The sequence below is a fragment of the Chanodichthys erythropterus genome, chromosome 11 (genome assembly GCF_024489055.1).
Source record: "Chanodichthys erythropterus isolate Z2021 chromosome 11, ASM2448905v1, whole genome shotgun sequence".
Taxonomy (NCBI): Eukaryota; Metazoa; Chordata; class Actinopteri; order Cypriniformes; family Xenocyprididae; genus Chanodichthys; species Chanodichthys erythropterus.
Genome location: NC_090231.1, coordinates 25,117,503 through 25,141,571, shown reverse-complemented (window position 1 = coordinate 25,141,571; position 24,069 = coordinate 25,117,503). Strand labels below are relative to the sequence as shown.

General features: G+C 37.9%; 1 protein-coding gene across 1 annotated transcript in view; it reads right to left on the bottom strand.

The window, feature by feature from the left end:
* Nucleotides 1-24,069, bottom strand: part of itfg1 (integrin alpha FG-GAP repeat containing 1) — a 159,928-nt gene that overhangs the window by 48,117 nt on the left and 87,742 nt on the right. Inside the window, exons 11-13 of the mRNA XM_067402090.1 lie at nt 16,731-16,884; nt 14,258-14,363; nt 4,621-4,664 (exon numbers count right to left, since the gene is read on the bottom strand). Coding sequence (XP_067258191.1) covers nt 4,621-4,664; nt 14,258-14,363; nt 16,731-16,884 — 304 coding nt within the window. The remainder of the gene's footprint in view (nt 1-4,620; nt 4,665-14,257; nt 14,364-16,730; nt 16,885-24,069) is intronic.

The following is a 24,069-nucleotide window of genomic DNA, read 5'->3' as shown; positions in this document are numbered from 1 at the left end:
GTCAGAATGAGGGCAGCTTTGTAACACACTTGTCCCTGACCTCAACAGCTAGTCAACAACGTCATGAGGAGCAAAAATAACATGACAGAACTTGCAGACGATCAAAATCAAGAGATACTAACATGGAATGGTCAACTTCTTAACATTGATTATTTGCCCAATATTTGGCATTTTTTAATTGTCACATCAGACGAAGTTTTCATGTTTGGCAGATTAATGCCTGAAGAGATTATTTTATTTTGACAGTGTTGAACACTTCCTATATTGCAAATTATATCAACATTCCCATTTTGGGGAGTATCTTAGCAAACATACTATGTTATGTCTTAAGTGAACATATAACAGCCAAGAAAGAACTCATGTGTAACAGTATATGTACTGGATCGTGCATTATGTCTTAAAGGGATACTCCACCGTTTTTTCATATTAAACTATGTTATTCCCTTAACTAAGACGAGTTGATACATACCTCTCTCGTCTCAGTGCGTGCACTAAATTGCTCTGTCTTGCGGCGAAACTTTGTTAGCACTTAGCTTAGCCCAGTTCATTCAATAGAGGCCAAGCAGAGAAGCTACCAAACACCTCCACGTTTTCCCCATTTAAATACAGTTACTCGAGTATCGAACTCGACCTAGGACGGTGACACAAAACAAAATGTTGCGCTTTTCTAAGCGTGTAAAATGGATAACTATATTGTATGGCGGAATACCATAGCAAGTGCTCGGGAGCACTTTGACTTGGCGCAGTAATATCTTCACTCGTGAAAAGTCCTCTCACCGGCCCCCGCTCCCTCTCATTTCCGTCAATAGAACCAACGTGACTTTTACAGGAGAGGTTTACTAATTCACGAGCGGAGTGAGAGTCAGACTCGCAAAAGGTAATGTTAATTATCAAACCAAAAATAATAATAAAAAAAAAAAACACTCAGCAATGTGATTCTTTTATTGAGTGATATGCAGTGGGTTTAATCAGTGCCATTACTAAAAGATTTGCCATCCGGCGTCTTTTCATCTCTTCGACCTGCTTCCCTTGCTGTTTTTACACGTAGAAAAGGCAAAAAAACGTTGCTCATTGTCCAGTTCTCTCTCAGAACGATGATCTGAGTTACTATCACCATTATCGATGCAGCATTAATGACATACAATGGTGAAATTTTTCACAATCATGACAGAAAACAAATTACTGAACTAAACTCAATGACGGAAAGGCTGCGCGATCCTGTCAAGATGGCGTATAAACAAAGAAGTTACCCAGAACTCAACGCAGCGTGACGTCAGAATCGTATTCTCTATTGAATGAACTGGGCTAAGCTAAGTGCTAACAAAGTTTCGCCGCAAGACAGAGGGATTTAGTGCACATACTGAGACGAGAGAGGTATGTATCAACTTGTCTTATTTAAGGGAATAACATTGTTTAATATGAAAAAACGGTGGAGTATCCCTTTAAAGGGAAAGATGCCTAATATTGTATAATATTCTAATATGTCTGTGTTTTTAATGTTAGTCAAACAACAAATGACAAAGAAATCACTCACTGCTCTTGACTGAATAGCTTTGTAACTTCAATAATGATTATGGGTGTGACGAGACAGGTATCTCACGAGACGAGACTTGAGATTGAGTTCACGAGACGAGACAAGATTTTTACACACTATTTTTAAGAAATCCTCAATGGCGAAATACATGACTAGAAAAAAATATTCTGCAGGTGTATTTGAAATGTTTTAACTAATCATCTTATAATGAATGTCATTCAGTTTTACTTTCTGAGTATGAATTATCATATGCAATAAAAGACAACAATACTCAAGCACTGTAAAAGGTTTTGCCACAAACTCAACTGACTGACTTCTCTCCTGTATGATTTCAGTCTCTTCAGACCTTACTGTACATGATTTATGAGCTCCTACAACCTTTGACCTCCTAATTGAACTCATTTCCACAAACCGATCATAGAAATAAAAACAGTATAAATAAAAATGTTAACACTTTACAATAAGGTCTCATTTATTAACATTAATTAACCAACATCAACTAACAATGAGCAATATATGTGCTACAGTATTTATTAATCTTTGTTCATGTTAGTTAATAAAAATAGTCATTCATTGTTAGTTCATGATAGTTCACAGTGCATTAACTAATGTTAACAAATGAAACCTTATTGTTTGTGCTTAATAAGATTAAGAGAAAACTGTTCATTTTTATGGTAACACTTTACAATAAATGCAACCATAATCACACTCTCTCAATATTCAAAGTGCAAATAAGACAAATTTTTCTTTGATACCGAGATGGTTACAATTACACTGCCCAGCCTAAAATAGCTTTCATATTGAGAGATACCTGTATTCATCAGGGATCCGCTTTCAAAATGCGGGGTACCGACATGGTGTTTGAATGCATGCTCGCGTTTACTTTCACTTTCACGATCGCGCGTAAATCTGTAAATATGGAGCGGCGGCGAATGTTATCCAACTGAATTAAATGTTTTTTATGTAAATACAAAGCAAAAGGACAGTGGAGGCATAATGTAAACGTAGCGGTGGCATATTCTTTCCTAATCATCCTAACACTCTGTGATGGCAATATTACGAGACTATTTTTCGCCTCAACGAGAAATCTCGTCACATTTTAGTCTCGCGAGATCTCGTCACACCCCTAATAATGATTAATCTTTACTTAATTCATACAGTGAAAATAATATGCAGTTTTATTTTATATTTTTATTTATAAAAAATACATTTTATATTTTTTATTTTATTCATTTTCTGTACCAGAAAACTAGAGGGGTGTATCGGTACACAAAACTCACGGTTCGGTACGTACCTCGGTTTTGAAGTCACGGTTCGGTACAGATTCAGTACAGCAGGTTGGGAGAAAACTAAACATAAAATTGCTTCTTTTTTTATTAAACAATATTTTACTGAACTAATTATGTCTCTAAAAAATTGTATGCAAACCTGTATGCTGCACATAAGGCAGTTTTTGCATTAGCTTCAAAATCTAATTATAAAATTAAATTTTACTCCAATTCGTTGTTGAAATATAATCATTTATACACAGTGGCTGTCATTTTCACAACATATTTATTTAAACATACATTAAATAATCAAGACATCACTAACAGGTTAAGTAAAATATATAGGTTAATACAGTGCATATATTAAGTGAAAGAGTTCATTTCTCTGGGAAACTAAGAAGCTGTGGACACTGAATGGCTTTTCTGAGGTAAATGCTACGTGACATTTTGTTTACAAGCTGTTTTATTGTGATGTCTTTCTGCCGTTGAAACACTGAGCGATTACACGAGATATGACCATTTCAGTAAGTTGTACTGTATCTTTCAACATGCCTTCAGGCATTCATTCATGTTTATTCTGTAACTAGTAACATTATTAAAGAGGAAGAGATGATCGCGTTCACTCGTGCTCCATGCTGCCGCCTATACAGAGATCTGTCACGCCACATTAAAGAGTGCCAAAATGGCATTTTCTGTTAGAATTTTGTTGACAGAATTTGAAGGACAACATGTTGTTTCTTATCGAAAGTAACAAAACTGACAGCTTATTGTGATTATTGGTGGTTAGGCTAGTTAATTTCCATAGTTACTCATTAGCTTCACACCTTAGTTCTGTTGCTCTGTGTGTATTTAAGACAGCAGTTTCCTCAGTATATAGTTTGTGTCATCAATATTTTATATGGTTGTTATTTATGTATTTCTCCCCATGTTCTCCTGAGTGTTTGTTCAGAGTTATTATCAAAGACTTTTCGGTTCTGATCTTCGTCATTATGTGATAATTACTGCAACCTGTTTGTGACAACAATTGTGCTGCTTAATATTTTTGAGGAAACCATGATGCATATTTTTTTTTAGGACCGGATTAATAGAAAGTTCAAAAGAATAGTAGAAAAAAAGTAATTTCTTAAAGAAAAACAACCCAAACGCGCCCCTTCCAAAAAAAAAAACCAAACAAAAGAAAAAACATACTGACCCCAAATTTTGAATGGTAAAGTAAATACAAAACAGCCACTTTTCTCTACGATATTGGTCAACTACTAACTACCATATATGTCTAAGATTTTGCTAACTTTTATCACAATTTCTGTTTTGATATGAAGGAAAAATAACAGAGCCAAGAGTCTTACAGTGTATTGTCACGCGTATGTTCTGTTTACCTCAGTTCTGTCATGTCTGCACCTGTCCTTGTTAGTCCCTGATTAGTTAATATTCCTCCACCTGTTCCTGTTTAATTCCCTCATATACCCTTGTATTTATACTGCCCGTTCTGTTCAGTCCATGTCAGTCATTGTTGGCGTAACACGTCATGTTCTCCTGTTGGATTAAAGACTGTGTGTATACTACTGTTATCTTCGCGTGTGCTTTCTAAGCCACCAGCGCGTTACAATTATAGGTTGGTGAAAGCATATTTAACTAAGACAAATAATGAAAACTTATTTAACAGGCAAAATACATGCAAGAGACAAGGAATGTGGAGAATATTGTGAATTTGCTTGATCTCTTCTGAAATCTGTAGGAACAGATTGCATGTGGGCCTGTTGATACTAAACACATGCCATTGCCACTCAAGTTGAGAGTCTTGCATGAGAGGGAACTCACCTTAACATTCTCTGGACAGTCATTGGAGCACAGACCACTGAGCACTGCAGAGAGAAAAAGATAAAGACAGAAAGAAAATCATAACTTTGTCCCACATATCTGGCCCTCAGATAAGACAAGTTGATAGCAGTGTCCATATCAAATCCACTTCACAACACTCTGCTAAACACGGGCAGCAGTATATTCACCTCTGCTCAAATCACACAATATTAACAGCAACTCTGGTCCCGTAATCACGTTGAGCCAGGAATTATGCCTAGAGAAAATGAATTGGGCAAAATGTGCACTAAATTCCCACTAATGGTGTGAAACAAGAGCCAGACTTCCTGCTTCTCTTGAGGCCAAAATTGACTGTGCGTTAGAGAACAGCGCATATGAAAGGGAAAGTAAAAAATCATTAATTGCTCATTAGTGGCACACAAAGAACCATCTGTGTTCTTGTGCATCTGTCTTTATCTAAAAGCAGCATTAGATTTTTAAACTGGCAGTGACAGGCAGCACTATTTAAAGACAGCAAATTAGAAAGTTCATGATGGAACAACACCAACCTAAATTATATATATAAAAAAGTGGCTTTGGAAGTCTGTGATGGAAAAACAAATAATGAAAATGTTTCAATCACAACTCGTACTTTGGAATTTACACATTTTCATATATGGCCTGACAGGCAAATGTTCTGCTTGAGTTATTAGGATTGTGAAATCAAATATGTGGCTTTGGTTTTCAAAATGAATGTACTGAGGGGTGAAAGAGGGGTGTGACATGAAGCCTGAAATAATTTTTCACTCATGCCTGGTCTAACAATTTTTTTTGTGCTTGAAAGAAAAGAACAATAAAGATAAAGTGCATCTTTTCTAGTCCTCCACGAATGAGTGAACTTGCTACAGGACAGTTTGACTGATATCCCTCCGTAATGTGTGACTGATAACATTTTACCACAGCACAGCTGCTAATAGGTAAGGAATTTGGGCAACAGGATTTTGGAGGTCTATTTCAGAAACTTTACTGTGAGCTTTACTGTGATCAGTTTAATACATTCACCACAAATTAAGATATTTTTTTTTTTTTTTTTATGAAATCCGAGAGGTATATGACTCGTCCATAGACAGCAATTTAACCACCACTTTTTTGGTCGAGAAAGGTACTAAAGAAATCATTAAAACAGTGGACGCGACTGCAGTGGTTCAACCTTAAAGTCCGCGTGAACCAGAAGTTGCAAACGACTTTTCTCCAGTGTTGTGACGTATTTCTAAGTGAAACGGAATATTGAATAGAGGGCAGAGTTTTACTTTAGCGCTCCTCCTCTCCATCTCTCGCTTACAGCAGACTAACGGTTGGAGGGGAGTGGTTTAAGCATTTTCAACCCAAGCCGTAAAACCGTTGCAGAGGGGAGGAGCATTTTTTAAGATTTTGATTAAATATTACAAAGCCAAACAATTTTTTTTGTGTGGATTGACTTGCACGGATGAATTGTTCACCACAAAACTAGCAATTTGAGCTAACAAAATAAATAAGGTCAATTTTGAATTCATGTGTACTTTAATGTTATGAAGCAACAAGGATACTTTTTAAGCGCAAAAACAAAACAAAAATTGACTATTCAACAATCTTTTCTCTTCCCAGTCATTATCCTTACACAGTGAAAGCTTCCGTATTTATGTTTGAATGCTGGTTCAGTATTGACCAAAGCAGCACATGTGCGACGCATACGTGTGACGCTGACGCAGGAGACGGACAATAATGAGTCGATGTAGAACCTGGAAGAGCTGGATGTAAACAACGTATGAAAAGGACACGAGAAGATATTGTTGAATAAAATTGTTATTTTTGTTTGTTTTTGCACACAAAAAGTATTCTCGTCACTTCATAAAATTACGGTTGAACCACTACAGTATTTTTCTGGACCATGAAAATGTTTATATTGCTGAGATAATAAAATATATAATAAAAAGATTACATTGCTGTCTATAGACGAATCATATACCTCTCAGATTTAATCAAAAATTTCTTTATTTGTGTTCCGAAGATGAACGAAAGTCTTACGGTGTGGAACGACATGAGGATGAGTAATTAATGACAGAATTTTCATTTTTGGGAGAACTAACCCTTTAACAACTCGTGTGTCTATCAATGACAAGAGCGATACATATTTTTTTGTGTTGAAATCTACGGCAGTGCCAAGTTTGTCCTCCGAGGCATCTTGAGCATCAAAACACAAGCGACACATGCTGTGGATAGGGACATGCACAAGGGGGTGGCCTGGTGGCAAGAGCCACTGCCCCTCAGCCCTCATCGGCTGATATGCCCTTCTCCACAACAAACCAACCCCCATTGCCGAAAGCGATTCAGCCAAGCCATCTTCATCATCCATATGCTCTATTTTCTTTAGTTTGGACCACTGGCCCTCAGAATGTCTGTGCACAGCCCTGCTGTGGAGGAGGCCATGGATGTGCTGCAAAAGCTGTGGGCATTTATTTGCTTTTCTGAAAGAGGCAACACTCCTCGAAACTGAATGTTTTTTGACATGAAAATGAGTGAGAAAATGAGGGTGGAAAATTATGTTTATTCTTATTATTATTATCGCTAACTTCATAACCTCTAAATAAAAATCCAGCCTAGGCTCATTAGAAAATCATACCTGTGTCAACATTTTTGCAAAACACAAAATATGTTACGTCGTGCACGTTTTACAACAGTTTTAAAGTGCAGTGAGTAGTGCTAAAAGCATGTTTTTTGTTTTTTTTTTCCTGAACAGATGAACGTGAATTTGTCAAAATGTTATTACGTTGGTGTTTGTACATCACCGCACATCTGAATTGAAATGACTGGTGAGTGGAGCTAAAAGCTTAATGCTCCATCACGTTTAATAACATACACCCACAATAAACCCTAAACCTACCTGCGTTAACAAAAGCAAATGTGACATGAAAATGAAATTGTAACCACGGCATTTTAGCTTGTTTTTTAACTCTTTTACCGTGACTCATCTTTCACGGGATTCGTACCCGAGCTCTTTCACAATTCTGTACCAGCTGAGCAACCGATCAAGCTTATTATGTCAGTAAAACTGAACATACAGAGCTGGGTAAGTGATGCAAACTCCAAAATATATTTGTTTACAAATCATGCACTATGGTAAAAAGTGTTTTGAGGTCATAACATAATTAATGCAAGGAGACATGAAAACAAGTGTTTATTAATCCATAATCTGACCCTGTAATCATAATTGTGTGTGAAAATGATTAAAAGTGCTAGCTGTTTTACTGCCTCTAGTGCTCATTTCTGTTAGAAACTGCAGTGATATGTACGTATTGGTATGTATTTTGCCTTTTGCAAAATGTTGACAAAGGTACATTTTTCCAATGAGCCTGTGTTGTAAAAATCTTACTGACCCCAAACCTTTAAACAGTACTGTACCTTCAGGGGGTCCCGCAGAAACTAAGCAGCTGCCATCGAGATGAACGGGAATGCTATCGGATACCTTTCTTCAGGTATTATGGACCTCCTTGTGGCAGACATCCTGGTGGCCTAAAGCTGTCAGATACGTTTTAAGTCTTTCAGGCTAGTCTTTGCAAATGCATAGCTAATATTGAACACCAGTTTGAACATACAAACTGACATGGTTGCACACGCATGGGATAAGGAAACGGATAAGGAAACATGCACACATAGTGGAAATGTCTCTATCAATGACAAGTTACCAGCAGGCCTTGTGCAGTGAGCTGAAGCATGATATGCACGGTCATGACACGCTCCCACTGTGTACGTGTGTGTGTGTGTGTGAGGCTGTGCAGTGCCCACCTAAGAGTACAGCATAAAGCCATTAAAAGACAGAAGGTTTAGCACTGAATACATCTAAACGTTTATGATGTGCTTAATCCCAATGAAATGCCATTTTGTGAACTCATTGCATGAATAATGCTCTTGTTTACTGCCAGGGCTTAGTCTGAGCCTTCATATAAAGATAAGACTTGACATTCATCTCTATTCCTCCCGCTGGCTCCATTTGGAGATCCTGGAAACCTCTCTAATACAAAGAAACAAAAATTATCACACAGCGACAGCACTGTCATCAGACATCTATGATAAACTGAGCGGAAATACTGAACGGTTAAGTGGACATTCAGGAAAACAAAAAAACAACTCAATAAAAAAAACTTGTGATGGTTCATTCATCATGATGACATCTTGATAAGGTTTTTATTATATTTTATTATAACCTTGATAAGGTTAAATTTATAAGGTTACGCAAATAATTTCCCAGACTGAACGTCCTAGTCTGACTTGATTCTGTTTGAACAACTTCAACTGTATTTTTGCTTGCGATGACAAAAAGAACAGATCCAAATTGCCTTGCAGTTTGTTGTTCCCAGGACATCAGGGGATTCCGCAGAGTGAATCTGCCGGGAGTTTGCAGCAACAATGGAATAGCTGTGATGTGATGGCTGTGAAATTGGACATGAGGCCTGCTGTTCTGTTCCGCACTGGTAAACCAGATGCCACCGACACTCTAAGTGACTGTGTCTCATGTCATTCATAACAGCTGCCCCACACAGATGCTCACACATCATTACACCATCAGAGGTGATGGTGCACTACTTCAAAAAGCTGGAACAATACCCGTCACTCTTAATCTAGTCCAAGAAAGTGGTGACCAGGTGGTTTCAAAGTTGCGAGATGATAGCCTGGAGTCCTGAGATTATGTCCATTACTGTACCCTAAACCAGCAGCAATGAAGACGGCATTATGATTGGCTCTCAGTCTCTGCTAAGCTCAGGAAGTGATTACAGTAACAAGCAGCACTCTCAGTCCCTCATCACCTAATCATTCTGCCTCAACGAAAAAACAACAACAAAAAAAAACATCTCCGCACATTTAAAGCTGCACTACAATCCTAGCATAATATGCAGGGACAACTATACAAGTAAACCATCATATCACCAAAAAGTGTGAATAATGTGGCTCTGTTTGGGCTATTTAAGCAGCCAGATACAGCAACATTGGCTAACCATTGGACCATTGATCAGCATTGAACATTAAATATATTTTTTGTGTTTCCATTTGCTCAAATAGCCAAAGAAAAACTCCACAACAGTGTTTTCACAACTTTCAAAGAGGAAAAAAATAGAGAACGATTGATAACGGCAGTCAGAAGAGAGAAAGATGTAATTTTTACCGTCACAATAGCTGCTGTATTAGAAACACCCTCACAGCAACGCTAACTAGTTTTTTTGTAATTTGATGCAAAGGTAATATAACACTAAGTATAGTGTTATAAATGTACATATGTTTTTATAAAAATGAAAATATAAAAGACTTTGCAAGATTTACTATATTGGTGATGGTTAAAATACGTCATCACAGTCTGTGAAAAGGGTCCATATTGCGTTACTCCCCCTAAAAAGTAACTTATTGTGTTACCTTTTATGAAAAGTAATGCATTACATTACTTTTGGGTTACTTTTTCTTACCTGGACTTGTTTTTTTTAATAACAACAAAAAAAGTTATATTTTTAGCAAATGTAAAGGCCCTTTCACACCAAAAGTGAAATGAATAAGCCTGAGGTTGAAAGAAATGCAAATAAAAAAATAAAAAAAACATTTGTTAATTAAGTGAGATTAAGTACATAAAGTATGTAATTTAATATATTTAATTATTGCACATTTGCATAATATTCTGAGATTGCATTTCACTGTTTTTATTTTTATAAATGAGTAAATGCATGCTCACATTTATTCTAAAACAATGTCTGTGCACTTACGATTTCTCTTAACATAGGGACAGGAGAGCTGTCAGTCAATAAATAGGAAAACAAAGTAATTTGCATTACTTGTTTGAAAAAGTAACTCAGATATTTTGTTGTAAATTTAAAAGTATGTGTTATTTTACTAGTTACTTGGAAAAAGTAATCTGATTACGTAACTCAAGTTACTTGTAATGCATTACTCCCAAACACTGCTGAGCAATAATAGATAATGCAGTGTGAGCTCAGCATGAGTACTGCTTACTACACAGTTCACACCGCTGGCAGATCCAGAGAGAAAGCATTTGAATTTGCCGCAAAATTAATAACATCGCGATTTAGTGGGAAGCATTCTAACTAGATATATCAGATCAAATAATATCAGACAAAATAGTGCTGATGTGGAAACCAGGAGAAACACTGTGCCATGAACAAGTTAAGGCTCCCCAATCCACAAATCACCATGGATTTAGTAATGCAGTAAGCGTTACTTACTTGAATGCTTTTACATTATTAATTTCAGGGTTCATGCAAACTTTTGAACGTTTGTACATTTAATAAGATTAGAATATTCAAATTTTTCCCTATAAAAATATTTTTGCACGTTACTGTTAACAACTTTTTATCTGCTTCTCAATTCAAGCTGGTTTCTGTTAAATGTACTAGTCTAGAGCCCTGCATGAGATGGATGGATGGATAATTGATGGATGGATGGACAGAGAGACACACAAATAGAATTGCATAATGACAGATAGTCTGGTGAAAAAACAACAACTACAGGACTGTAGCAGAACAGACAGAACAAAACAGCAAATCATTCATAAAATTCAATCTGAATGAGTGACAAAAAGGCCTCCCTTTATGAGTTCCCATGTACTGTAGTGTTGTAACATGTGGGAGGGGGGCTTGGTTTACAGAGTGACAGATTGCAGAGGCGAGGAAGGAGTGCGCACTGGACTGAACAAAGCGCACAGATGTTCCTCATTGCAGCTCATCTGCATTCTAATAAATGAACAGGAATGCAATCAGCTGCCATAGTTCTCCCACTCTGCCTATAGCTAACACACACTTACTCATCCACACACACCACAAACACACACTCCAACCACTGTCTGTGTGTGTTTAGAGCATGCAATCACAGAAAATTACAGCACCTGGCCTCTCCCCTCCTCTTGTACTCCCTTGCTACCCACTGACTGCTCGTTCGGACTTCTTTTTGTGTCTATTGATCTGTAGCTCAGAGAAGAGGTATAAACTTGTGTGTATGAGCATTTATGACATAAAATAAAGGAGCAAGTGGGTGATTTACACATGGCAAAAAATAAAAAGGATACTGGAATGTAAATGTAGAACGGGCGAAAAAAAACAACAACCCAAAAACTAAGGCTTCAACATACCACATGTCTATGATAAGGCTCAAATTCTTTTCATGTTCTGCTTCAAATTTATGTGAAAACACACATGGCCTTGAGGACTTGGCAGCATCAAATGGAAATAAATTGTTTATTTACTCCACTGAGGATGAAATAACTGAGGGCTTCCCTGGCAATATGTAAACCACTGGGTACTGAGAGAGGGAAAGGTAATTGGACAGAACATAGCTTACATACCCACAATCCCTCTAGAGGACAACAACGAGGCAAGTTGATATAATGCAGTGGTGTAAGTCACCTTTCATAGCCTCAATGGACGGTGGTGGGTGAGGTGGGTCTCAGGAAATTTCTATTCTTTCAACAGATTATTCCAATGTTTTGATACTCTTTTTGTTACTGTTATAAATACAAAATATTTTACCTGCAGTAGAGTCGATCACAAACTGCACATGCAATAAAGAACTGCTTCATCTTTGGCAAACAGACAGACATGAAAGTATTACAATAGATTGTAGGTAAATATCCACCTCCTCCAGCACTCTTTTTGTTTTCTGCCTTATCCAGTTACGTTGAGAAACCACTGCAAAGTATTCAATGCGTGAGTAAACTGTCCAATTTAATTAAACTGAATTGTGTACAATTTTAGAGGTTTCTGCAAACTTGTTATAGTGATTTATTTGCGAATCTGGCATTTAGATCCGATTCTAAACAGCTGATTGAAAAATCACATGACATTAAATAATTATCAGGGAAATATTGTCAGAATAAAATGATTATCAGGTTGGTATACACTATTCTCCACTATCAGTCATAGATTTTTCTGCAACATTTTACTGGGGCACAGCGGTATTTCAATGAGGCTCATGCCCCAGTAAAAAGGGTCTAGCAACACCCCTTTTTAATACAAAGAACTACATTTTGGCCTGCAGAATGGCAGTTACTAGCACATCTTTCAGTTTGATGAATCATTTGCAGCCAACTGTCTGTAAAGAAAGGCATCTCAGAGCAATTAAGCACACGTGAACATATGGGATATCGCAGTTTCTTTAGTGATTCATGTGAAATTCAAACTCTAACCCAGTGCTTTTAAATATAGCACAAGTTCTACTGCTTGAACATGGTTGCTTAATGTATTTAAGCATCTGTGGACTGTCTCAGAAGTGCTGAGGATATAAAGAGCTAATGTATTTAGCAGGGGTGGGCCTTCATTTAAAGTTGCGCCTTAATCAGACTGCAAATAACCTTCCAAAACAAACTATTAATAGTTCTTTAACCTCAATATTAAAAATTAAACATCTTTAATAGAGGTTAAAACAAAGTTGTTTCTTTTTTTGCCAGTATCTTGTACTTGTATTACTTTGTGCAAAAACACATTAAATTGATCAAAAGTGACAGTAAAGTATTGTATTGTTACAAATGCTGTTTTTGATCTTTTTTACTCAACAAACAATGCTAGAAAAAATTCCACCATTTCCACAAAAATTTTAAGCACCACTGTTTTCAATATTGATAATAATAAAAAATGTTTCTTGAGCAGCAAATCATTAAATTAGAATTCAGATTTCTGAAGGATCATGTGACACTGAAGACTGGAGTAATGATGCTGTGAATTCAGCTTTGCCATCACAGGAATAAATTACATTTTAAAACAGTTATTTTAAATTTGATGAATATTATTTCACAAAATGACTGTTTTCACTGTTTTCATTGTTGATCAAATAAATGCAGCCTTGTTGAGCATGAGAGACTTCTCTCAAAAACATCTGAAAAATCTTACCAAACCCAAACTTTTGAACGGTAGTGTAGCTTCCATTTTACAGCAACAGACAGTCAAAAAGATGCGAACCACATCTGTGTGGAATGGAGCAGAGTAGATTAGACAGGCTGACGGTAGAGGAGTGCAAGAGCAGGAAGTCACGAGTCTGCTATTATTCACAGGGAAACTATATAAACTACAGACTCATAAAAGCAGCTTTATTATGAAGGAGAGTCTATTTGTATAAAACATAACATTTATATTGTATATAAACATAAATTCCACCTCTTACTCACACACACAAGTGGCTATTTGATTTGAAAGGGGCAGAAGCATCTTGGGAGCACTTTGTCACTGCAGTAAACTACCCAGAGTGCCTCTCTCTTCAGAGCCAAACATTCTAGCTTACAGCAGTCTCATTAAACAGCACATCTACAGGAACGAGAGAAACGGAGCGCGCTAATAAGCGGGAGGAGGGGAGATTTAGAGACTCTGGGTCAGTCTCATCCCTTTTTTAATCTGACACTGATAGAATGATCCTCACATGCTGTTACACTGAGGAAGCTAATCTGTGCACTTGAGCTAGAGGAGATCTCTCCTTCCTGCTTAATTAAAATGCAAGCAGGCAGGATTAAATGGCATCATGGCTGCTTTCTAGTGGACATATTTGGCACTGGAAATGTCAGCTCTCCAAATGTCAGCACCCGGAAGCTCTACCGTCGCTACGGTAGCCAGGCTGGGTAAACGGCACATCTCATACTCACCAATCACTTTTACGAAATATGCGTCGGCCTCATAGTTGTTCTTCAAAGCGTGGATGACGAGGTCTTCCTTTTCCACCTTGCTGAGCACAATCATATCTAATATTCCCTGCAAATGAGAAATCAGAAACAATGTATCGAGCCCATTGAATCTCTCCTGTCTGATGAACACTCGTATCCTTAATGGACTCCAGCAAGTTATTACGCTTCTTATCAGCCCCTCTCTGCAGTCTATCGGTCTCGCTCTTAAGAACATGGATGCACAGGGGCTCCTGTACAGATAGCATCATAATACTTTGCTAATGATGACTAGCTCGAATGCTAACAAAATGAGACATGCGCGTGCTGTTTGTTTAATGAGCCTTAAGCTCCATTAGTTATGCAAGCATGAGGGAATTCAAGGTAATTGGCTATTTTGTGATTACGATGGGGAGAAGGTTGCGATACTGATAGAGAGAAGGATCGAGGGAGGAAAGAGTGAATCACAGAGGAAGAGACGATGACGAAATTAGACGTGCACATAAATGTTTGAATACAGAACCTCATACAGGCAACAACGCAACATTTCTTTAGCAGACAAACATGAGAAAGGCAGAAAAAAGGCATGAAAAATGTCACAATGCAAAAAATCTTAGTGGTCAATTTTTCTATATGCAAAATAATCTTTGATTCTTTTAATTTGGGGTGAAATTAGGGCTGAACAATGAATCGAATTTCAAATCGCCGTTACAATTAGGGATGCCACGATTTCGTAATCGTTTAAAGGCGTAAAATGATATTAATATTAATTGATATTAATGGTAATATGATATTATTAACAGCAAATGCTTTGTAAAAACAGAAAACAACAGCAGCTTTCAGCCTGTCACCATCACGCAAGCATGAAATATCAAACATACAGTAGTAGTCCTTTACAGGTTTTTGCATTCCATTGCGCTATTTGTCCTATTGTTTTTATGTTTGGCGGACATGTTTAGGTGTTGCACTTGGGTCTCGCGTCTTTTGCAGCATCTCACCCATGAAATTGCATTCTAAAAACACGGCAGTCAAAAAAAAAAAAAAAAAGACATGTAAACTCGCGTTTAATAATTTTGCCTTTTCTTCCTCATTCCACTGCCTGCGTCTCATTTTTCATATGCAATAACGCATTTCTGAATGAACAGCCGCTTAAGACTAGTGATGTGTTCTATGTTCATAGAGCCTCACATGATAGTGGTTAATCAGGTGTGCCGGTGCCATCATGAGGTCAGATCATTTTCTTCTCCTAATGCGGTTTTCATTGCTGTATTGTCAACATGTCTAATTGTAAAGCTTTATTCAAAATTGCGATTTCTCGATGTAAAAAATAATAAAATCGAGGCAAAACATTAAATTTGAAAAAAATCGGGAAAAATCGCCCAGCCCTATTTCAAGAAGAAACCAAACCAATGTACAGTTGCTTCAAACAATGGTATAAAGCTATTCAAAACAGCATTCAATGTAAATTGTGATAACAGTACTTAATAAATCGACAGTTAAGATTTTTGTCAGAATTGTGCAGCCCTAGGTGAAATGTGACCTAAACATTTCTGTGAGAGCCAATAGCCAGACACATTCATGTGTGTGTCTTGTGTAGGATGAACAGTCCAATTCAATAACTCTGATCAAAGGACACTTAGAATCAATAATCTATAACAAGCCTTGAGCACCAGTGAGATACACACAGCTCAAGGGAGGCGAGATAGAGCTGCCCTCAGGGAAGCTCCGCTTGGACTACTAAGAGCAGAAAATGAGAGGTGAAGACCAAAAACCATAAACACAACCTTTATACTCAAAGAAATAGAAATAGTGCTGAGAATGACAAAAAAAAAAAAAAAAAAAAAGGCAAGCCTTTTCACAGCCAATCTGGAGTCTGTAGTAGATATTTTTTTTCCCTTCAAATTATAAGTGTTTGGTTCATGCGTGTGGAACCAGCATTGCTATATATGTGCTTATCAGTGTTATCTTGTAATTTTCATTAGTTATTTTTGAATAATTCTAATTAGTGTTAATTTATTTATAATTTATTCCAGTTTTTGTCATTTTTATACTTCAACTCAAATTTATTTTACAACAGTTAGTTGCCATGCAACATTTCTTTCATTTTTTATGATTAAGTTATTCACATCAGACATGGTTCAAACAGGTCTTTAGACTACAGAGACTGCCACACTATTGGATGACAGGGTGTTAAGCATCAGAGACTGGGGTTTGTGATGTAGAGTGTGTAGTTCTCTGCTCTCAATGTCATAAGAGGAGAGAGCCTGTGCCACACCACTGGGGCAACATTACAGTCAGAGTAAATCAGATAATGACTAAATCTCGGTATAATGCGGGTCACAGAGACATCAACAAGATGAAGAAAGAGTGATCAGGGACAGAGAAAGGGAGGGAGATTAAAGCAGTGGCATGGTTTTAATTAAAACGCCAAAAGCAAGGGGAAAAGGCCAACACTTACGTCCTCATAGATGTCAAAAAAAGTGGCCACAACAGCCCTGGGGATGGCACTGAGATCTGACTGTTCCCAGTGCACATGGAACATGCGGCCCACATCCCGACAGCTTGCATTATTACACGGCACATTCTCCAGCAGGAATGTCTGCTGCTGCGTGCTGTGGAGAGACAGAGAAAGAAAGAAATCACTGTTAATGTGAGTAGATCTGAGGAACACAATGCTAAAAAGTATGCAAAGATGACATGTCATGTTGAATTTAACCCTTGCTAATTAAGTTTGCAAGCATATAGCAAATCACTGAACTCTGACCAATTAAAGAGCATGTCTGAGCACTGAACACTACTTCAATTACAATATTATCCACACACATGCACACAGTGGAGTACAGTAGAGAAGCACAGGGCTTGATGAATAAGTGAGACTGGAAAAAAGGCTGAAACTTGTGCACTGAACTTTTCATCCCTAAATAAAAAAGGCAATTAAGCAGAACCTATTCCGCCCCATAATTCATTGCTTTGTGAGGGGAGGTGGATCTGGGAGACAGCAGTGAATTATGAAATGAGATGCTTTTCTGCATTGCTCAACAACCAATCTGCCAGGCCTCAGCTTTATTCATTTTTTCTTACCTTTATTTCATTTTCCCATTTTCCCCTGTAGTCCGATATTTACGTTGTGACACTTCTCAGAACTACACTAATTTCAACCTGGGTATGCGTAAGGCTAAAAATAGAAACTACATAAAGGTTTTCTTCTCTTTCTTCTTTCTGCTGTTTCACCTTGGTTTCAGGAGAAGGAAATGCAAGTGCAAAAAGCATACATTGGAAGTGTGTTAACTGCTGCCAACTTAACACAAACACATACTCCAGTTAAGCTACATAAAAAGATTAAGCTACATAAACAATGTTCCAGCTTTGAAATAAGTTGAGGTGTACCAACTGCAGCACTCTGCTGATTACCACAGAAAGCAATCCACTTGTCACTCGATTTATAAAAACAAACAGAACTGTGTTTAAAGTAATATTTATATAAATATATACTATTCAAAATATGTGAGGTTGGTACATTTTTTAATACGCAGACATAAACAGTAATATTGTGAAACATTAGTATAATTTAACATAACATTTTTTCTATTTTTATACATATTTAAAAATGTCAATTATTCCTGATGTCAAAACTGAATTTTCAGCATCTATGATCATTCACAAATCATTCTAATATGTTGATTTGCTGCACAAGAAACATTTCTTATCATCAATTTGAAAAGTTAATATTTTTCTCAGGATTCTTTGATGAATAGAAAGATCAAAAACAGCATTTATTTGAAATAGAAATCTATTGTAACAATATAAATGAAATGTCTTTACTGTGACTTTATAAATTTAATGCATTCTTGCAGAATAAACATATTAACTCATCTAATGATATTATATTCAAGTTGGACCATGAAAATGAATTTTCCAGTTTAGTTTTTGTTCAGGATGGTCTGGCAGGCGGTGAGACTTCCAGTGCGAAATGACTTGGTCAGTTTGGAGCTTGGTCCACTAATCTGTGCATTTCACAGCCAAAGCCTCTATGCACCTTTGCTGGCCGCCCATCAGCGGGCTTTGCCAAAGTCAGTCAGCCAAGCAGACCGACTTTGTCCCCTCACTGGATTAACTGACACCACACTTACTGCAGCACCGAGAACAGCTGCTTTACCAGAGCCTTTGCAGGTTTAACCGGCTGCCGCACACAGAAGGAAAGATTCTGTCCTTGTATTTGACTGTAAAACTATCATGACTGCCAATTTAAAGACTAGTAGTTGAAATACACCAGTGCATTTGGACAGCAGCTCTCGTCAAAGCATATAGACAGTGCCAGAATTTGTGTGTGTGAGCCAGAATGGTATTTTAGATGTGTGCATGTTAGCATTTAAAGTACGTGCCATTAAGAGTGTGCGTCTGGTCACTGGGCATGCAGGCCCCACTTCCTGTCCTTTTGCTCCCTCAGTGGAGCACAGTCGTGACCGGTGGCTCACTGTGCCCATCGCACACCCATGAGAACACACAAGCTCCTTGCTTAATTGGGAGCTTTGGACCCAACACCATGGAAAACCCAGCAGGGAAGAGCAGGCCAGAGGCAAGCCCACAGGCTGACCTCTCCCTCCACCTCTGTCAACCTCCCTCTGTTTTTTTCTCTCTTTCTACGGATAAAGAGGGATTTGTCTGTGCCGTTTCCTGACCACTGTGCAGGCTTGGCATCAAAACGTGAATTTTTTAAGACATCCGCTATCCAAAGAGCAAACAGGGAGCGAGAGAGTGAAAGAAAGGCATGTTGAGAGGGACGGCAGGCGGCAGGTCTGGAGATTCTCTGAGGGGTAAGATGACAGAAGCGGAGAGATCTCGTCCCCCCAGGCATCTCTTCAATACTGGTCCACCCACTATTCCTGAGGCTTCTCTGTCGCTCGCTCTGTTGCCGTATGTGTTGGTCTGTTTCTTTTTCAATTTGCTCTCAAGGGCAAAAACAAAGCAGACTGAAGGGTGGATGGCATTTCAATCATTCGCTACCTCTGCTCTCTCTCTCTCTCTCTGGAAATAGTATGCTTCTGAATAAGGGTACTGTATATAGGAAGCTAAAAAAGTCATTTGCTACTTCAACAAGGTAGAAAACAGGACACAGAATTACAATGAGAATTAGAATCTAAGGAAATAGAATTAAAATGAATTGATATTAAAAAGAAACTAATTTTTAACTATAAAAGTGAATTTTGATTTGACAAAAGTTTAACAAAAAACTTTACAATGCCTTTAAATTGAGATACAGAATGAAAGACAGGCAGATGGAATGACAGAAGAGACTGAACAATAGAATGACAGACAGATAGAATGCACAGACGGACGGACCCATGCTTGCTACAAGCTCTCCATGGACTGAGAGTGCATGTAGACTGCATGAACGAACAGAAACATCATTACTAGAGTACGGGAAGTAAGATCAGTTTAGCTAAGAGTGTCGTTTAATGCGAAGAGCAACATAACCAGAAAGCATGTCTTCCCCAATTGGCTGATGTAGATTTTTAGAGACCTTTCAAATTAATCCCTCCTCTTTAAAGAGAAGGATATAAAATCTTTGCTTAAATGTTTGACAGGCCTTTAAACTTTAATCGTGGCTGCATTTCCAGATGCCATTAAAAGTCTTAAAAGAAAACGGGAATACAGTCCACCACGATGGATCTGATGCTGTCAGGAGTGAGAAATACTGACACTTATTGACATTTATCTTCTATCTTTGCAAAATGAAGACGTATTTTTACTCTTAGTGGAACTGCCGCTAATCCTGACTGACAACGAGACAAGTATTTCAAAACACATGCTCATGAGATGGACGGCCATTGCCTAGCAACAGAGCCCCGTGCAGCTGCAGTAGCTATAGATTTGAGCTTGAGCCCGAGCTCAACCAAGGCAAATAATTCAATGTACGATTAATTCAACATTGAGATATACAGTAAATAATGAAGCCAGTGCCTATGTGAGAAGAAAAAAAAAAATCAGGTCTCATGTATTGCAGGAGCTGCACTTGGTATGAACAATAAGCAGTCTTACCGCAGTAAAAACACACCCATTTACTTCAAACTGCAGAGCATAATAGCAAATGCAATCACTTGTATGTGTGTCCAGGTCTTTCCCCATGCTCCTCATGGGAGTCTTTTGTCCCAGCCCTCATAAAACTTAAGCACTTCTATTAGGAGGTAATCCTGACATCATAAAGAAGTGCGAACTGATGGCGTTCAATTATACATGCATTAGCTCAGCATAATGGATCTCTGTCATCTCACTCCTCTCATCTCACGTAGCTTTCAACACTCCTGGAGACCCACGGCTGATTGCTCCATCCTTTTCTCTTTCTCTTATAGACATTGTACAGGTATACTTTACCACAGCGGGTGGTCCTAGGAGGTAATACTGCTCGCTGAGCTGTGCAGGAGTTTCCTGTGGTTAAAGACATGTGTTTTTCAGGGAATAATGGCTGGTGCTGGGAACTGTTCTTCTCACCTTATTTCTCACCTTATATAGGTGGGTTGAATTCAGCTGGCCTGTTCAAATAGTATGCCTTCTTCTTAACATTAAGTGCTTCTTTGTATGGCATTATAGCTATGCAATAAAAAGCCATAGTCCCACACACTCCCACAATTTTCTAATCAGATTCAGTTCAATTTAGAAGATGAATTAAAGGGGGAGTTTACCCAAAAATGAGAAAAGTTACTCACCTTCGTGTTGCTCTAAACGTGTATGACTTTAATTTTATGTACAAAAAAACACTAAAAGAGACAAAATGTTTCTTCATTGGCATCACAGCAAAAATCCCTTTTTGGAACCTTTATTTCTAGATAAATCCCAGAGTTAAAAGGGATAGTTCACCCAAAAATAATAATTTCCCCATGATTTACTCACCCTCAAGCCATCCATGACTTTCTTCTTTCACACGAATACAATCAGAGTTATATAATGTCCTGGGGCTCTCCCAAGCTTTATAATGGCAGTGAACGGAGGATGAGATTTTAAAACCCAAAAAAGTGCAACCATCCATCATAAAAGACATACACACGGCTCCAGGGGGTTAATAAAGGCCTTCTGAAGCATCTGTGTGAGAAAAACATCCATATTTAAAACTTTTAAAACTAAAATAACTAGCTTCCAGGAGACAACTGTACGCATACTGCTCAAGTTGACTTGTAACCCTTGACGTGATGTATGACGCAGGACATAGTATTGTAAGCCTAGACGCCTCTTCAAACAAATAGGGCTGTGCAACAAACTTAAGTTCCTCTTCTCTTATATCGAAATCCTCCAACATTTCTCTTTAAAAATTCTCATTTTAGACTTCTAATTCGTGACAACTGTCTGTCGGAAGCTAGTTATTTTAGTTTCTAAAGTTTTAAATATGGATATTATGAAATGGATATGAATATTTATGAATGGTTGCACTTTTTTGGGCTTCAAAATCTCATCCTCTATTCACTGCCATTATAAAACTTGGTAGAGCCAGGATATATTTAAATATATCTCAGATTGTGTTTGTCTGAAAGAAAAAAGTCATATATGACCTTTAATGGATTTGTATTGCTGATTTCACATATTACCAAAACATACTGTTAATTAACATTTTTTTTTTTCCTGTTAAAGTTGATAGAAGCTGTTCCTGCATGACTGCTGCCAGGTGAACTAACTTGCCTCGAAAGGACTAAGACCATGGCACCGACATGAAGATGTTTTAAAATAAAAGTCAAACATGGTAACATTTAGGGTGGATTCAGCTGTTATGAAAATGACCACTTATAGAAGCTAAACATTCACTTCTGTGCCTGTGCAAGTCAAGTGCTGAAGAGAGAGAGGTGAGAAATTGGAGAGAGGCACACTGAAGCAGAGAGGTGATTAGAGCAGTTCAGAAACAGAGATAAAAAGAGTGAGTGAGAGCGTAAAAAAGTCTCAGGAGCTTTGCTAAACCAGAACACACCTGCTGGCCCACAAGATGGGCATCCACCTGCTGCCTGACTACAGATCAGACACACACCTCTACACTCCACCTGTGCGTGAGAGAGCTGGAGTCCACTACACATCTCATTATGGATCTCCACTATATCTGAACTGCTATGAAAAGATCCTTGATAAAGATCTCAGAAAGATGTCGGAAAAAACGTGATCCAGCACTTCATAATTGTAACTTCTAGATCAATCCACTCTAATCAAAAGATAAGTGTTCTTGGCAGCTCAGGTGATGGGTAGAGAAGAGCGACAAGAGGTGTAGAGAGAGAGAGAGAGAGAGATGAGCAAAGGCCGAGCTACTGTCTCTTCCGCGCTCGAGTCGGAGCAGCCTCACGTACATGACAAATGGATTTTCAGTACGGCCCCTCCGGCTGTTTAGCTGTGCTTTCCACTGCTGATTCTATTTGAATTGACAAATGAAAATAAATTTGATTTTCAATGGCATCCTCTGCATTAAAATCCATTAGGTCTGCAGGACTTAACGGAGTGGCCTCATTGGTGGGACACGGCCATTTACTATTTTAAAAAATCCATAAATTAAAACTGAAACGAGTCAATTTTACATACTTTGTGGAAAAGAGAACAATCCTTTATCTAAATATCCCTGCCGTAGATCAACATATCATTCCTCTTCCCTGACAAGCTCTGGTGGGCATCCTGAGGCTGTTGATGCAGAACGTTAATTAATTTTTAGCGTAAATGGGCCGGAATGTTGAGGAGGTGGGACCATTAGCCCACGGCTTAACGGAGGTCCTATTGAGTGGGCCATTTGCATGGCGGGAAAATGACTTTGATCTACAAAGCAAAGTGACAGGAGAGAAAGAAAGAGCTAGTGAAATATCGAGAGAGAGGAGGAGCGCAAAGGAACTGGGAAACACCCCGTTAATGGCCCTCTTGTGTGCTGAGGAGAGGCTGCTGGCTGTTGGTGTAGGAGTTTGGCGCATTCGATGGGATGAGGTGAGGAACAGGAGTAGCCTTCAGCAAAATCAATCAAGTACGACCGCAGCCAGAGACTTCAGAACAACAGCAATGGGAATGCAGTTTATTTTCCCTTCTTCTATCTCAACACACAAACCAACACATGGACAGCGTCACTGGCAAGTATAGGGACATATATACAAAAACACACTGCGCTAACATATTTGTTTCTGTGTAGAAATACAAATTGTTTTTGATTTAATGCACAAACAAACTCCTCGCCTGCCCTTTTCTTTTCACCATAATCATTCTTTATTCTCATGAGCTGTTGTTTAATGTGTGTCTCTCTCTCCATCTCAGACACAGAGGAAAGTTGATTTAATTACAGCTAGTAGCCATTTCATTTCTGGAGGTTGGTTAACTGTGTGCCAGGGGCAGAGTGCAGCTCTATGTTGCGATCTGTACTGCTTAAAAAGACTGATTGAGAGACTAATAAAACATGAATACAATGAATAAATAATGAATGAATGAAATGAATAGAAAAACAAAACCATTTTATCATTTATTCCTCTCTTAACTTGAAGAAATACACATTATTTTTTAATAAAGTCAACAAAAAAGTAATAAGACTGTCACAAAGTGCATTCAACAGACATTTTTTTTTAAACAATGTGATAAGTCACAGGTTACACTAACTAATTTGTTGCCATCTCGTTTTGACATTAAGTGTTTCCTAAAGCTAAGATGGACTTTAGTTTTGATCTGTCTATTGTATTATACAATGTTTAACAGATCAGCTGTTCATGTACATTCAAATATGAATAAATACACTACCACTACCAATGTTTGGGATTGTTAAGATTTTTAAATATTTTTTGAAAGAAGTATCGTATGCTTAC